The sequence below is a fragment of the Sinocyclocheilus grahami genome, unplaced genomic scaffold, assembly GCF_001515645.1.
Source record: "Sinocyclocheilus grahami isolate Dianchi unplaced genomic scaffold, SAMN03320097.WGS_v1.1 scaffold704.1, whole genome shotgun sequence".
Lineage (NCBI taxonomy): Eukaryota > Metazoa > Chordata > Actinopteri > Cypriniformes > Cyprinidae > Sinocyclocheilus > Sinocyclocheilus grahami.
Window position 1 is genome coordinate 272,177 of NW_015505883.1, and position 16,190 is coordinate 288,366.

The window sequence follows — 16,190 nt, forward strand, 5'->3', positions numbered from 1 at the left end:
AGCACTACCACGAGAACCGCCCATGGAGCGAGGAATCCAACTCCTCAGAGAGAATTAAACACTCGAAAGAAAACACCATGCTCACAATAACCCTGAATGGTGAGGGGAGTGATGCTTCCAGCGTGTGTCGACAGAGACACACTTAGTTGAGTGCAACCCAAGGTACCGGGGTCTAAACCAACTCAGAGAAAGGGAACGAGGCTAATAACGCGTAACCCTTACCATACAGGATTTCAGAAAAGTGGGCAAAGCGTAACGTGCACACTTACCACTTATGTACATTTTAGAAAGTGGGCAAAGCATAACGTGCACACTTACCACCTATGTGGATTTTAGAAAGTGCGCAAAGCATAACATGCACACTTACCACTTATGTGGATTTTTAGAAAGTGCGCAATGTTTATATGTGTGCGCTTACCATTGTATGGATTAAAGAGTTTTCCAAGCATCTGCTCACAGATACCCGGAAGTACTGAGCCAAACGGGAGAGGCAAGCTCAAATACAACCCTCTAAGGTGAGGGGAGCACTGCCTGAGACAGCATTACACAAGAAGGTTCTCGTAAATGCCACCTATACTTCCCGCTCGATCCCTCAGCAAGAGGGGATATCCTGGTGATCGGGAGGCCCCTCAGAGCGACCTAGCCATGGTTCCCGCGTCGGAGCCCTGTCCGAAGAAGCCTCTGGTCCGGACCATCAGTAAGGTGGTCACTATGAAGCCATAGAACCAACCAAACATCATAGGTCCAGCATAGGAGACTGTAATGCAGGAAATTCCCACCTAACCTCGGTCAGGTGGCGAGATGGTGGTTACAGGGGAATTAGGAAGGGGAAGATAAGGGCAGGTATAAGACCCCCGAAGGAAATGAGTAGATACTGAGGTATCACTCTGATCCAGACAAAAGCGTTGAACCCCTGTCTGGATCACATCCCTTTGGTCTTTTACCTACCTTCCTTTGACCTGCGATTCTTCCTACCCCACCCGCAGGTGGGGGAGGAGCGCGAGCCGCAATACTAGCCTTCTGTGCTCGTCTCTGATCCTCAAACCGAGATGGGCCAGGACCCCTTGGTTGTTCTGGCTCAGACCTGGACCTCCTTTATCCAGGTCTTTCAGCAGGTCAGCCTGATATGCTTGGAGCATCACCATCGTGTGCAACGAAACCTGCTGCTGCTGCGTATGCCCTGGCATTAGAGGGAGATGTCAAGGAGGGAGTCTTAAAAGAGGACGTCTCACCCATAGAGAGATAGCTGGCCAGCTCTCTCTATAGAGGCATCTTCTCATAACCGCTTTTGCGCATCGCCTCGATGTTGGCATAACTAGTATGCTGGAATCGATGGATGCGTGAGGAAAAACCGGCCTCTCCATTCCTTCTCAATCTCTGTATGGAAAACAGGAAGAAAGGAAGGCTCACCTGAGCTGGAGGGTTATGGCCAGAAAAAATAACGACGTCAATAACGCGACGTCACTTTCTTTGCCTGCTTCACGGCAAGTAAAGCCTCGCCGAGGAGCGATCCATAACTTTTAAAAGCTCATCATATGCAGGGCAGGAGGATTGGGAAGGCTCAGCCTCAGCTTCTTTGCCCTCCTCAGACATTTCCTGCTTTTTCTGGGCCGAACCCAGCAGAGCACTGGCCCCTGGATCAGACAATGTTAATGAAATAATATCATCCTCCAGCGGCTCACTCTCGTCCACAGCCGACGATCGCGAGAGGGAAAACCCCTCTTCAAACTCATCGGCCAGATCCACTTGCGATCCCCACGAGCTCATTCTCCTCCGTGCCTCAGCAGCAGTGGGTTCTGAATCGCGGGGAAGCAGATGGCTGCCCCTCTTTCCTCGAAAAGAGAGACAAAAGAGAGTGGAGCTTTTTCATTGGAAAAACGCTCACAGTGCATGCCGATTGCCCCCTCGGAGACATCGCGTGCGTGCTATTCGCCCAAACAAATAACGCATAGATCGTGTATGTCATCAGATGTTAAACAACAACACGGATGCACACATCCTTTAAACGCTTTGCTAGTGCTCGCCATAATGATATGAATAGAGATCGCTCTTACCACAAAAATGCACGCTTCAAACAAAACAGTCAATGAAGACGAAGAAGAGGATGATGTGTTCTCACGGTGCCTATTTATACTATAGTCGCATCGGTAGTGACGTCATGGCTGTCGCCGGCCAACGTGTTGTTGGTGTTTTTTCAATGTATGCTTCAGACACGGGTCACGACGAGGCGTTCTCCATAGTGACCCCTAGAGGACGCAGTTCGAAGTTCCCATGAAAGGGAATCCTAATTTGCTGCTTATTGATAGTAAGTAAGGTAGTTGTTGTAGTAGTTATGTTTGGGTTAAGGGACCTAGAATATGGTCATGCAGAATAATTATGTGCTTTATAAGTACTAATAAACAGCCAATATGCTAGTAATATGCATGCTAATAAGCATCTAGTTAATACTGAATAGTGTTTCCTAATCTAACGTGTTACACATATTAACAAGTGTAAAACCACAATGAGATGCATTCAAGCTTACTTTATAATGAAGGTAGATTTTAACTGATATGTTCAGGATGAAGGTAAATGTCAGGTAGTGGCAAGTTATCATGTATTATAGAATTAATTAAATTAAATGAGCAAAACAATGTTTTGAATGTTGCATTTTGCATTTTGTGTTTCAGTTTTTTACTCTTTATTTATTTGCTGAAAAGCCATTAAAGGTTATTAATATGATTAAATGTTTCTCTTAATCTCTAGGCTACAGAAAACCCATTGAATATTTTCCACAATTGCCCAAGAAAAAGATACAGTTAATTTAACACACACACACACACACACACACACACACACTCAATTGTTTGAAATCTAAATCTAAATTCAAAAGCCATCTTCTACATTTAAAATTTATTATAGGCTATTGATAATGTGATAACTAGCCCTAGTCTGCATATAATCCTACATGGGTGAATATTTTCCACAATTGCCCAAGAAAAAGATACAGTTAATTTAACACACACACACACACACACACACACACACACACACTCAATTGTTTGAAATCTAAATCTAAATTCAAAAGCCATCTTCTACATTTAAAATTTATTATAGGCTATTGATAATGTGATAACTAGCCCTAGTCTGCATATAATCCTACATGCAAATTTTATTTCAGTTTTAGAATTTTCAGTTTTTTTGTGTTTTTTTTTTTACCTGTCAGTTTTATTGTTTGTCTTTGTTCTGTAGCTTGACATCACTATTCTATGGAGAACAAAGTGAGAAAGAGAAAACCCCATCAGAATCCAGCCCATCAGACTCAGAGACCAAGGACATGGTGAGAACCTTTTGTAAAAGAGACAAAGAAATAAAAGCATCAAACACATTTAAGAAATGTTTGATCATGCAGAAACAAGATCTTTGCTTGAATTTACCACATTTGGCAGTGAGAAAACCCACTGGGCCTTGTCATTATCAACAACACCTCTGCTTAGAAAGGAATAAAAGCATGAGTACAACTAATAGATTGGGGTTTAATGTCACTATCATCTTCACGGTGATGCGAATTTACTACTGCTGAAACCTAAAGACATACAGAGGCAAAAATAAAGTTCAATCTGTCGACGGGGATTAGTCAGCCGCTGTTACGGCGCGTCGCCCCAGAGCCAATGTCATATAAAAGAGCCTGTGCACTTAGACGCTATTTTCTTTTATGCACACTATCTGTCCGTTTATATTCTGACCTCACTCTGTCTCCTTTTATTTTATTTCCAATGACGGTTCAAGACATCACAGCCACGTTAAAGATATTGCATGCATTTGCATGGCTTTTTCCACTTGTTACGCTATCCGTGTTCACTTAAAGGACAAATGATTCTGACAGATGCTAAGCTAGCCAGACGCGCTCTTTTTTATATGCCAGACCTTTTTATGACACCGTCGTCTTCCCTCCCTCTCTTTATAGGGCTTCTGTTCCTGGCTCACATCTCTGTACCACATGAAGTAAGTGTGCAAGAAGTGCCTGGTGATGTCATCAACCAGTGTCCTGTTTGCTCATGTTATATCTCATTAAGAAGGGAAAACACAGGGTGAAGGTAGACCGGGCACTTTACCAGCACATCTAACGTCTGGGCATGCTCTAAAGCCTTTCAGAACTGTAAACCAGCCTCTAGTCTGTCTCCACGGTTGCAGAGATGTTATTTGGACGACTAGAATGGCATGTTGGTGCCATATTTAGCTGGTTCCCTTAAAAGCTTAAAAACTGAGAGTTCCTCGCTCTGTGTGAGGTGAGGCTGGAGGGGTGTGAGTGTGTGTTTGTGTTTTTGTGTGTATGAGGGCTCCTTGTAATCATAAAAGCCCCCAATGCCCTCGTGTATGTGTGGTCTTTTAAAAAGGCCACCACACATATATTGTTGACCGAAGCCAATAATTCATTGGAAACACATTGAAAACTCTCAATGACTGTGTCTGCTAACTAGTGCAGATCTAGCAAAACAAAAGTCATAGGTTTGATTCTTAGAGAATGCACATGGGTCAATAATATGTCCTCGATTAAAAAATTAAAATAAAAATCTTTTACAAGGAAAGAAAAAAATCTAGTTTTAAAACATGTGACATGTTCGTTTTCATGTTGGTTTCATGTGGTTTTGAAAAACTTGAATATACACTACCATTCAAAAGTTTGGGGTCGGTAAGATTTCTAAATGTTTAATGCTCACCAAAAATACAGTGAAAACAGTCATTTTGTGAAATATGATTACAATTTAAAACAACTGCTTTCTATTTTGAAACACTGCAAAATATAATTTGGAAAAGCTGAATTTTCAGCAGCCATTACTCAGTCTTCAGTGCCACATGATCCTTCAGAAATCATTTTGATATGCTGATTTGGTGCTAAAGATATATTTTTTATTATAACTTTTGTGCAAATGATGATACATTTTTTCAGGATTCTTTGATGAATAGAAAGTTAAAAAGACCTGCATACTGACTGCAAACATTAGAATAGTACTCTGATTTTCAAGAAAAGTTTCAATTTACTGACTATAAAATGTCATGTAATGTACAGTAACCATCAAGTAATAAAATTATGAGCACATTTACCATGTGAGAGTTATTTTCCAAAAAATGTAAATATATTTTTCAGTGTAAAAAATTATTAATTCATAAATATCTGTACTTTTTAGAGAGTTGCACCACATGACATTTTACAACCTGAAATAAATCTTTTTATAAACCTTTGTAAAAAGGACATATGATCTGATATTTTAAGAGATTTATTGAGCTTGTTAAGAGAGTCTTTTTGTTTTGTTTTGTTTCTGCATGTTGGTTGAACCACAATAACAGAAAATGCCAAAATCCAAAATAGTGTTTGTTTTCTTTCTTTCTTTCTTTCTTTCTTAATTGCTTGGCTTTTATCTTCATTGCAATATTAGGACATTTGAAGGGTAAATTTATTTTTTTTAAATGATTTGTATGTTTGAATTGCATGTTGTTTGTATTGTTGTATAAACAAATGAATAAGATTTAAAAAATGTGCATTAAGTTGTTGACATCTTCATTTCAATATTAGGACATTTGAAGGTTAAAAAAGATTTTTATTTAATGATTTGTATGTTTTAATTGCATGTTGTTTGTATTTTTGTATAAACAAATGGATAAGATTTAAAAAATGTGCATTAAGTTGTTGACCTGTATACTGATGCAACATAAATTGGTTTGGATAAAAGTGTCTGCCAAATGAAAAAAAATGCAATTGTAAATATTTACTTAATAAAGGCTTTTTTTCCCCATAGGGATGAAGAGATCCGCAGTAAATGTGGCATTGACGCGATCACGTACCTGTCTTTCCAGCGTCACATTATCCTGCTCATGATGGTGGTGTGTTTGCTGTCGCTCACCATCATCTTGCCTGTCAACCTCTCTGGAAACCTCCTAGGTACCTCCACCAGATCCATAACTGCTTGGTTACTGTTTGCTCTAGTAATGCTCAGCCATAAAGGATTCATGACAACAGACACAACACGTTTGGTATCCAGGAAAAGGCATTAAACTTTAAAACAACATTACATCAACACTACATCTTAATTCATCAGTGTGCTTGCACCTAAAAAAGACTTTTTAATCTCATGAATTAGTTTTGACAGATTGTTAGAGTATTAGAGTTTCACTCTTAGAAAGAAATGACTCTCTTGAAATGCTAAAAATGCATGGATGGCTTACTCTGAAATTTATCTAAAGCACATTCTAAAAGGAAAATAAAATGTAAAAATTAAATACTTTCTTAAAACCTTTAAATAAGACTTTTTAAGACTTTAAATAATCTTTGTCACATTGTTATTATTATGTGAAATGTTTAATTCAGCAAGAGGGGTACATCTCGTACCGGCAGAGATTGTAGGTGGGGGGAGTGAATGTACGGCTCTCTCTCCCACCTTCAGTACCACGACTGAGGTGCCCTTGAGCAAGGCACCGAACCCCCAACTGCTCCCCGGGCGCCGCAGCATAAATGGCTGCTCACTGCTCCTGGTGTGTGTTCACGGTGTGTGTGTTCACTGCTGTGTGTGTGCACTTTGGATGGGATAAATGCAGAGCACTAATTCCAAGCACGGGTCACCATACTTGGCCACATGTCACGTCCCTTTCACTTTTTTAAATCGTTATTTTAAATACAGTTTTGTGCAAAAATATCTTAACATTTGAAAAAATGTTTTTTGTCCCCAAAATCTTTTGTGTCAGCCGTGGCTTACTGGTTAATGCATGTGCGACAAGCATATTGATCCACAGTATGTGACAATCTCCCAATAAATAATTTTCCTCCTCACTTTCTCCATAAATTGTCTAATAATAGGCCATAATTAAATTATTATTATTATTATTATTTTAAAGTGACAGTAAGTCAGCTTGTGCAGAGTTTTTGTTTCATAAATGCACTACTGTTCAAAGGTTTGAGGTCAGTAAGACGTCTACTGTATTTTGAATAAATGCTGCTCTTTTGAACTTTCTATTCCTCAAAGAATCCTGAAGCCTGGTGTCCAGAAAAATATAACTGTTTTCTACTTTAATAATAAGAAGAAACGTGTCTTGAGCACCAAATCAGCATATTACAATGATTTCTGGCAGATCATGTGACACTGGAGACTGGGGTAAGGATGCTGAAAATTCAGCTTTGCCGTCACAGGAATAAACTACATTTTAAAATGTATCAAAATAGAAAACAGTTATTTTAAATCCTAATAATACTTCATTATATCAGTATATGTTTGTATTGTGTTTTTGGTAAACATAAGAGACAAAAACAATGAGTCTGAACCACCCCAAACTTTTGACGGCAATGTGCATTTTCTGAGGGAATTGGAGAAATCTGCAGAATGTATTTTAGCATGCTAAAATGCATTAAATGTTGCTGAGAGTTCTACAATAAGGCACAAAGCTGGGAGAATGTGTAACATTTGTGTATGGGTTTGCGGATGCAGATTCCGTGTGGGCCTGTCGATGAATGACTCTAGGAAAAGCCTGGGAAAGCTCTTGAAGATGTAGAAGCGCTCAGTCTTAACCCTCCATTAGTGGACGTGTGGAAAAGCATAATTCAGACCACCCTACAGTGTTTGGAGATGGTTGGGTTGCACGATGCAGGGTTAGAAGGGCCAAGTTAAATATGAGAATGGCCTTGACTGTCCACGCCACAAGAAGAGCATTGTGAAAAGCCACCGGCTTTACCTCTTGTTGTTTTCAGACCTGCACTAAGCTTTTCATATAACTTTTATACGACCTTGGTGGCAGAAGTTTACTGTGGCTCTCTAAAAGCGTTCAATGTGGATGTGTGGTAGACCAGTTTGTGGTGCAGTTTCGGGGGCCAGCTGGTTAAAACAGGGTGGGGGTTTTGACGCTTACTCTCATCTCTATGCAACCATTTGACACTGTATTTGTGAAATAAACTGGCACATTCACAAATTTGTCATAGCATCCAAACCCAAAGCGTAATGATTAGGGTGTAGAGAGGTTTTTTTTTTTATTCCACATTCAGTTTGCACTGTACCACACAGGCCTCAAATTACTTTCAGACTTTTATTTTTTGACACTGGTATGTGAGAAGTGCATGAAATGTTACACAAGTTGTGTATTTCTATGCTTTTCAGGAGATAGCCCACAGAATTTCGGCCGAACAACAGTGGTTAATGTTCCTGCACAGTAAGTTTGTTTTTTTATGATGAATGTAGACCTGAAAAGCATGACCTTGTTGAGTATGTACATATTTATGAAGTTGTTGGCACGATTTTAATAACTCTCTTTTCTTTGTGCATTAGGAATGCATTTCTGTGGCTGCACAGCATCTTTGCTCTGCTGTATTTTGTGATCACAGTACTGTGCATGGCCCATCATTCCTCACGACTGGAATACAGAGAAGACGAGAAGGTTGGTGAGCTGTAATCATGTTCATGTGTTATTGCACCTCATTTCTGGTCCATAAGTGGCATTGCTTTCAACAGTGCTTGCAAGCCGACTGAGTGCATCTCATGAAAAATGTTCAGGTCTACAATATGCTTTATTGTTTTATATTTGCATATAATTTAGAATTTGAAAAATATATATATATTTTATTTTTATATAAATATATAAAGCCATTAGATTTTGGGGGGGATTGTGATGTGCTTTCATTACAGTTAAGCATATTTCTTATTTCATCAATGCATTCAGATGTTTAATGTTTGTTTGTTTGCAATTCTCATTATTCTTAGTGATTCTCATTAGATTCTCTATAAGGTAATACAATAATGGAAATCAGCCTGTCTGGATAATGAGTATTTTATTTTATTTTATTTTATTTTATTTTATTATTATATTATATTATATTTTATTTTATTTTATTTTATTTTATATTTTATTATTTTATTTTATTTTATTTTATTTGTCTGTCTGTCTGTCTGTCTGTCTGTCTGTCTGTCTGTCTGTCTGTCTGTCTGTTTGTTTTATTTATTTTTTTATCTTTTTATTTTATTTAAAATCACAATTAAAATGAAATATACTGCCATAATATGATATGATGTATAATTACTTTACAGTATATATATATACTGTATATATATATATATATATATATATTGCATTAAAAACACATTTTTTCTTAGTGTGAAGTCCTTTTTAAAAACCTTTTTCAACAATAAATAACCTTTTGTGCACTTAAAAGTTTCCCTGAATTTTAAAGCTTCTTCATGGAACCATATATGCAAAGAAAGAACCTTTATTTTTTTTTAATGTGTAGTGTTCACCACTCAGAAAAAAACAACAACTTTGATTTATTATTACTGCAGGTGGCCAGAACTCTAATGATAACTTCAGTTCCCAGAGAAATCTCTGATCTGAGCCTGATCACCAAACACCTGCAGTGAGTAAAGAGCACAGATCTGTTATCCACAGATTACAACTAGTGCTTGATCTCCATACTTCGGCATATCAGATATTAAATGTCAACACAACTGAGGGTATTCATTTTTCACTTATTTAAAAGCCAATGTCTCTTCTATCTCCAAACAGTGAAGCCTACCCTAGCTGCACCGTCACAGACATCCGGTTCTGCTTTGATGTACAAAAACTAATGAAGCTGGACTCAGAAAGGTCATTTGCGTTTGCATATCTCTTGCATGTCATAGAGCTGAGTCTCACAAATAATGCATAATTAAATAATTAAACCATATTAAAACTATATATCAGGCGAAAAGCAATGAAAGGAAGGCTGTACTTCACAACCAAAGCTCAGAAGGAAGGCAGGATCATGATAAAGACTCACCCCTGTGCACAGATCTTCTGCTGTGATATATGTGGCTTTGAACAGGTAAATGTCCCTCACACACTCATTATAGTTGTCAGAATTGATATATTTGTGTGCACAAATTGTATACCTATTGAATGGCCGTGTGGCTGGTACTGCACCTCCTCATGTTGGCCACTGGAGACCACTATACACCAACTGTCAGTCATGAAGTGCTCTGCAAGGAGATGTGATACTCATCTCTCATGTTTTATGTCATTGTCTTTTTGTCAGGTGGATGCAGAGCAGTATTACAGTGAACTGGAGGAGAAACTGACAGATGAGTTTAATGCAGAGAAGAACCGTATCTCTATGAAGAGGCTGGGCATTGCCTTTGTTACCTTCAGAGATGAGAGAATGACTGCAGTGTAAGTCTTGTGGATAAATGGCTGATTATTGAGGTTACATTACTGAATATCAGCATCGTCTGTCAAGAGATGATGTAAGCTAGGAATTCATATTTAATTGCCTGTTTTGTTGTTGTTGTTGTTGTTGTTTTCATCAGCTTTTCATCAACTCATGAACACTAGTTTGGGAAACCATAGTTTATAAGTTCAATAATCCAACATATATTAATATTATTATAGCAGAATATTGTTCTATTAGAAAAACCATACGTTAAAAAAAAATATATGTATATATACACACAATATTACCAAAGCTGAAATTATAAGCAGTTTGACACTGTATGATATTACAGCTTTTTTATGTCATTCTTAAGTTTAAACAATAAGTTTGAAAAATATCCGGTAGTAAGTATAGATAGATCCTGAGCTAATTAGCAGGAAAAAGAAGGCAAAACTTGACATCATTTACTCGTTCCAAACCCATACGATTTTTGTTCATCTTCAAAACGTCTAAAAATAAGGGAGATCTGTCCCTTCATTGAATGTCCAGTTTATGGATATAAGCTCTAATGTTGTAGCATGTTTGCTTCTTATTAAAACAATTTATTGAAGTGTGAATATTTTCCAGTTCAGTGTAGCCCGAGACTTCTATGTTTTGTACCACTGCATTTATAGAGTAAATGGTTTAGCAATTTTGGAAAATTACTTTTGAAAGGTATTTATGATTCTCATTTGCTCTGACATGCACTGTGAGCTGTAAGGTCTTATATAGACAGGTGTGTGGCTTTCCTAAGTAGTTTCAAGTCCAATCAGTATAATCAAACACAGCTGGACTCAAATGAAGGTGTAGAACCATCTCAAGGATGATCAGAAGAAATGGACAGCACCTGAGTTAAATATATGAGTGTCACAGCAAAGGGTCTGAATACTTAGGACCATGTGATATTTCAGTTTTTCTTTTTTAATAAATCTGCAAAAATGTCAACAATTCTGTGTTTTTCTGTCAATATGGGGTGCTGTGTGTACATTAATGAGGAAAACATTTTTACTTAAATGATTTTAGCAAATGGCTGCAATATAACAAAGAGTGAAAAATGTAAGGGGGTCTGAATACTTTCCGTACCCACTGTATATATATCACTGTTTTTTATGCTTTTATGAGTAAAAGGTATTTTAGTAGAATTCAAAAAATTCAGGTTGAATTGATTGACTTAAATGATAAGCTGTCAGAATTTCATATTGCTTTATGACCTTATAAATATAAGCAACTGCATCAAATTTCATGTTTTTGCTCCATTTGGCCCTCTGAATAAAACGTAGGTGGGTTTTTTTTCTCCTTGAGCTTCATATTTTCCTGTATCATACTATATGAGCTGTAAAAGCCTGATGTATAAAATATGATACTCAAAAACATATATTTTTAGATTCCTTTTAAAAATATATATTTTTGGACTATTATTTCATACTGTATGTCAGGCTTTACAGGGCTAAGAGTAGAAACTTTCCCTTAGTCACCAATGTTCTGTCCCTGTTAAAAAAATAAATCAATAAATAAGCTTGTTTCAGAGGGATTTCCAACACTTTTGCTGGTTTTAGAAGGATTTGGGGCACTTTTGATCTGGAAGACCAAATTGCCGACTAGCTAAACCAGCTGAACACCAGTTTGGTCAGTTTTAGAGTCCAGCTACATTCTTAAAAATAAAGGCGCTTCACGAAGGTTCACAAACCTTTTTGTCTAAAGGGTTCCATAAAGAACCTTTAACATCTGAAGAACCTTTCTGTTTCACAAAGGGTTCTTTGTGGTGAAAGAAGGTTCTTCAGATTATAAAAAGGTAAGAAAGAGATGGTTCTTTAAAGAACCTTTGACTGAATGGTTCTTTGTGGAACCAAAAATGGTTCTTCTATTGCATCGCTTGAAGAACCTTTTGAAGCACCTTTATTTTTAAGAGTGTAACCACCTTAGGCTGGGTTTTTTTTTCTCTTCCTATTTATGTGATAGTAGCTGAACATCCCACGTATTCTCGTAGAGAGCACACACTGTCTGTTCTGTAACTGTAGTTAAGACCTTGTTGTGTTGATTGGTGCCTGTGTTCGTCCAGGGAAAATCTGTCAGTGTGCGGTTCTCGCTGGTGGCTCCGCTGCGTCCTGCTCAACATTCTGCTTTTCTTCTTGCTCTTCTTTCTCACAACCCCTGCTATCATCGTAAACACTATGGACAAGTTCAACGTCACTCGGCCAGTTGAAAGCTTAAGGGTCAGTGACCATCAAAGCAGTTTTATAACTGTCCTGCTGTATTACGCCACATTAGAATGTAAAGTAAAACTGAAAGTGCTTTTTTGTGTTGTTTTCGGAAGTTGAATGTTTTGAATTCGATCTTTTACTGTCTTCTACTGTCTAGAACCCAGTAATTACCCAGTTCTTCCCCACCCTGCTCCTGTGGGCCTTTTCCATTCTCCTGCCCTTCATTGTGTACTATTCATCTTTCTTTGAGTGCCACTGGACCAGGTATGATGCCGTTTCCACCATCTGACTTTAAACTCTTTTATTCTGTGTATAAATGTGAGAGAACTATGACAGGGAGGTCTATTTACTCCATTATACATTAAAGTGACTGATTTGCACTGATTAAAATTGTAACTATAATTATTACAATTAAATAATTGTGTTATTAACACAATAAAATGTTCCTGTTGTTCCAACATGATTTTGATTTGATTTGATCTGGATTATACAATACCATTTGAAAACTTGGGTTTGGTAAGATTTTATTTATTTATTTATTTTAAAGAAGTCTCTTATACTCACAAATGCTGCATTTATTTGATCAAGATACAGTAAAAATAAAAATACATATTCTTAAAATATTGTTGTTAATATATTTTAAAATGCAATTTATTCCTGTGATGGCAAAGCTGAATTTTCAGCAGCTATTACTTCAGTCTTCAGTGTCACATGATTCTTCAGAAATCATGATGATTTGGTGCTCAAGAAACATTTCTTATTCTTATCCTATTATTATCAGCAAACACTTCTGCTACTTAATATTTTTTTGTGGAAACTGTGATACATTTTTCAGGAATTTTTCTTTTTAGGGTTTTTAGAATGTTAAAAAGAGTTTACTTAAAATACTCATTTTTTCATATTTCATTTTTTCTCTTTAATATAGTTTTACATTTAAATTGACATAAATTAAAGGCAGTACAAATACTACCAAAATGCATGAAATACCTTTTAAGTTAGGAAATATATTATTGTTTACATTAAAATCGTGTGATTTTCTTGCATTGTGTTAATGAGAATTTGGGGAAGGTGTTGCTTGATTCATAACTGAACATTGCACACACACACACAAATAATAAATTCATGAAGCAGCTTAGGCCTAAATTCCTTTCTCCCCTTCCTAATGCTGTCCCAACATTCCTCACACATACACATTTATTAAAGCAGGGCTGTCCAAACTCAGTCCTGGAGGGCGGGTGTCCTGCAGAGTTTAGCTCCAACTTGCTTCAACACACCTGACTGGAAGTTTCTATGCCTAGTAAGAGCTTGATTAGCTGGTTCAGGTGTGTTTAATTAGGGTTGAAGCTAAACTCTGCAGGACACCAGCGCTCCTGTATTAAAGGGATACACGCATACATTTAAGGGATTGTTCATTGAAATTAAAATTCTGTCATTATTTACTCACCCTAATGTCATTCCAAGCCTAGATGCATTTCTTTCTTCTGCTAAACAGAAGAGAAGAATGTTTTGGTTCACATTGACTTCCACTGTATGGAAAAAAAGACATTTAAGCATCAAAATAAATCATACAGGTTTGGAACCGCTTGATTGTAAGTAAATGATGATAGAATTTTCATTTTTGGGTGAATGATCCCTTTAATCAACCTATACAAACCACAATCATACACATACACAGTCATATGATGTTTAGCAGAAATATGGTGTCCCAATGACCAGTGTAAGTTTGTGCTGTTGGAAGTTGTATTTGCAGTGCGGCTGAAATCTATTGCATAAACATGTTCATATCAGCACACAAACATATTGCATAACTGCTGTACAGCCCCCAACCCAGTCTCCCACCCGCCTATGCACAACACGTTTACATGGTGTCCCTCTCTCTTGCACTCTCTGCTTGCCTCTCCAGGCTTGTTGTCATAGTGATCACAACAAGGGAATAATCATATGCACACTGGCGGCGTCTTTCACAGAGTCACATTATAGTTCATGTGGATCAAACCCTCATGTATATTGCGCAACTGCAGAACCTGCAGCACTTGCGTATCTGTTGTATTTACAGTGGAAACACTGATGATTAATATACACAAGTCAACATAAAATCAAATTTTGGTATTAACTTAATACATTTCCCTTTTTTTACTATGAAATGCGTCACTTAATTGGGTTGCCAACACGGTTTTATGTTGACTTTAACCACAAACAGTCTGTCTAGAAGAAAAACTGGTGTGAAAAAGGAACGGAATAGTAAAATATGTATATTTAATATATTTATTCTAGTTGTTTGGTTCAGTTGTAATCATTTGAATTTTCTTGTAATGTGTGTCTCTTTCAGGTCCAGTGAGAATCAGGTCACCATGCATAAATGCTTTCTACTGCTTGTCTTCATGGTAATCATTCTACCATCACTGGGTCTATCCAGGTAAACATCCTATAATCTGAAATACTTTAATTATACACTGTAATAACATGTCGATAAAAGCATGTCATTTTGTCAACATGTCAATTTTGTGAAACATGTAATTTTGTCTCAGAATTAAAAAAATTTTTATATACAGTACTATATGTATGTGGGTCAATGATAAACAAGGATGTCCTACTTATGTCTATATATATAATTTTTTTTGTTTGTTTGTTTGTTTGTTTTTGTAGTCTTTTAATGAGGCTATTTTCTTTTTTACAATCCCCAGACAGATACATCAACTAAACCTAAACCTAAAAACATGTCTATAATAGAAAAATCATTTTTTATGAACCTCATTTTAAAAACATATTGAATTTATAGCAAGCATATGTTTTAACTCACACAGCATAAAACAATAGAAATAGGCTATCAATAAGTATCCAGACACTTTGTGGCTGGCAAACATCAGTGGAACATTTTCTTAGTTAATGCGATGAACTACACCTGTGAGGAGAACTGACGTCATACATACTTAGCCACTGTATATATAATGTACAGTATTATACATTATATATCTTCTTGTCTGCTCCCCAGCTTGGATTTGTTCTTCAGGTGGCTCTTTGACATCCACTTCCTGGATGAAACAGATGTAAAGTTTCAGTAAGTTCTCACTGTTGCTGAACTCTACAGATGTTGGTTAATTTATTTAGATGCATAGTTTGTTGAGACCTACAACCACTTTGTTTTCCCTCAGATGTGTGTTTTTGCCTGATAACGGAGCTTTTTTTGTGAACTACGTGATCACGTCCAGTCTGATCGGAACGGTCATGGAGCTTTTGCGTATTCCTGCTCTACTGGTGTACTCTCTTCGCCTTTGCTTTACCAAATCTAAAGCTGAGCGCATCCACGTTAAAAGAGTGAGTGAGTCCATGATTGAAGTCTCTTATGGCTAAAGGCTTCGTTTATTTGATAAAATAGCAAAAACAGTAAATTATTACAATTTAAATATAACTCTTGTTGTTTTATCCCTGTGATGGCAAAGCTGAATTTTCAGCAGCTATTACTTAAGTCTTCAGTGTCCTTCAGAAATTATTTTAATATGCAAATTCGCTTGAACATTTCTTGTTATAAAGGTTGAAAGCAGTTGTGGAACTTAATATTGTTTTGGAAACCATGATAAATAGATAAGCTAAAAACAACAGCATTTATTTGAAATAGATTTTTTTGTACCAATGTAAAAGTCTTGACTGTCACTTTTGATCAATCAAATACAAACTTGCTGAATAAAAGTATTAATTTCTTTAAAAAAAATATATAAATAAAATGTAAACATTATTGTATGTAGTATGTATATGTAAAAATTATACTAATATGTATAGTAATAAAGTATATATTGTAATTGTCTAGACACCCC

The 16,190-nt window shown here is 36.8% G+C and overlaps 1 protein-coding gene across 1 annotated transcript in view; it reads left to right on the top strand.

Moving 5' to 3' along the window:
* The window catches only part of tmem63c (transmembrane protein 63C), a 59,636-nt gene that overhangs the window by 36,262 nt on the left and 7,184 nt on the right, over positions 1 to 16,190 (top strand). The window contains exons 4-18 of the mRNA XM_016243889.1: positions 3,232 to 3,319; positions 3,947 to 3,984; positions 5,418 to 5,429; positions 5,778 to 5,920; positions 8,121 to 8,172; positions 8,289 to 8,397; positions 9,294 to 9,367; positions 9,517 to 9,597; positions 9,694 to 9,814; positions 10,025 to 10,158; positions 12,237 to 12,390; positions 12,536 to 12,642; positions 14,708 to 14,794; positions 15,371 to 15,436; positions 15,531 to 15,693. Coding sequence (XP_016099375.1) covers positions 3,232 to 3,319; positions 3,947 to 3,984; positions 5,418 to 5,429; positions 5,778 to 5,920; positions 8,121 to 8,172; positions 8,289 to 8,397; positions 9,294 to 9,367; positions 9,517 to 9,597; positions 9,694 to 9,814; positions 10,025 to 10,158; positions 12,237 to 12,390; positions 12,536 to 12,642; positions 14,708 to 14,794; positions 15,371 to 15,436; positions 15,531 to 15,693 — 1,429 coding nt within the window. The remainder of the gene's footprint in view (positions 1 to 3,231; positions 3,320 to 3,946; positions 3,985 to 5,417; positions 5,430 to 5,777; positions 5,921 to 8,120; positions 8,173 to 8,288; positions 8,398 to 9,293; positions 9,368 to 9,516; positions 9,598 to 9,693; positions 9,815 to 10,024; positions 10,159 to 12,236; positions 12,391 to 12,535; positions 12,643 to 14,707; positions 14,795 to 15,370; positions 15,437 to 15,530; positions 15,694 to 16,190) is intronic.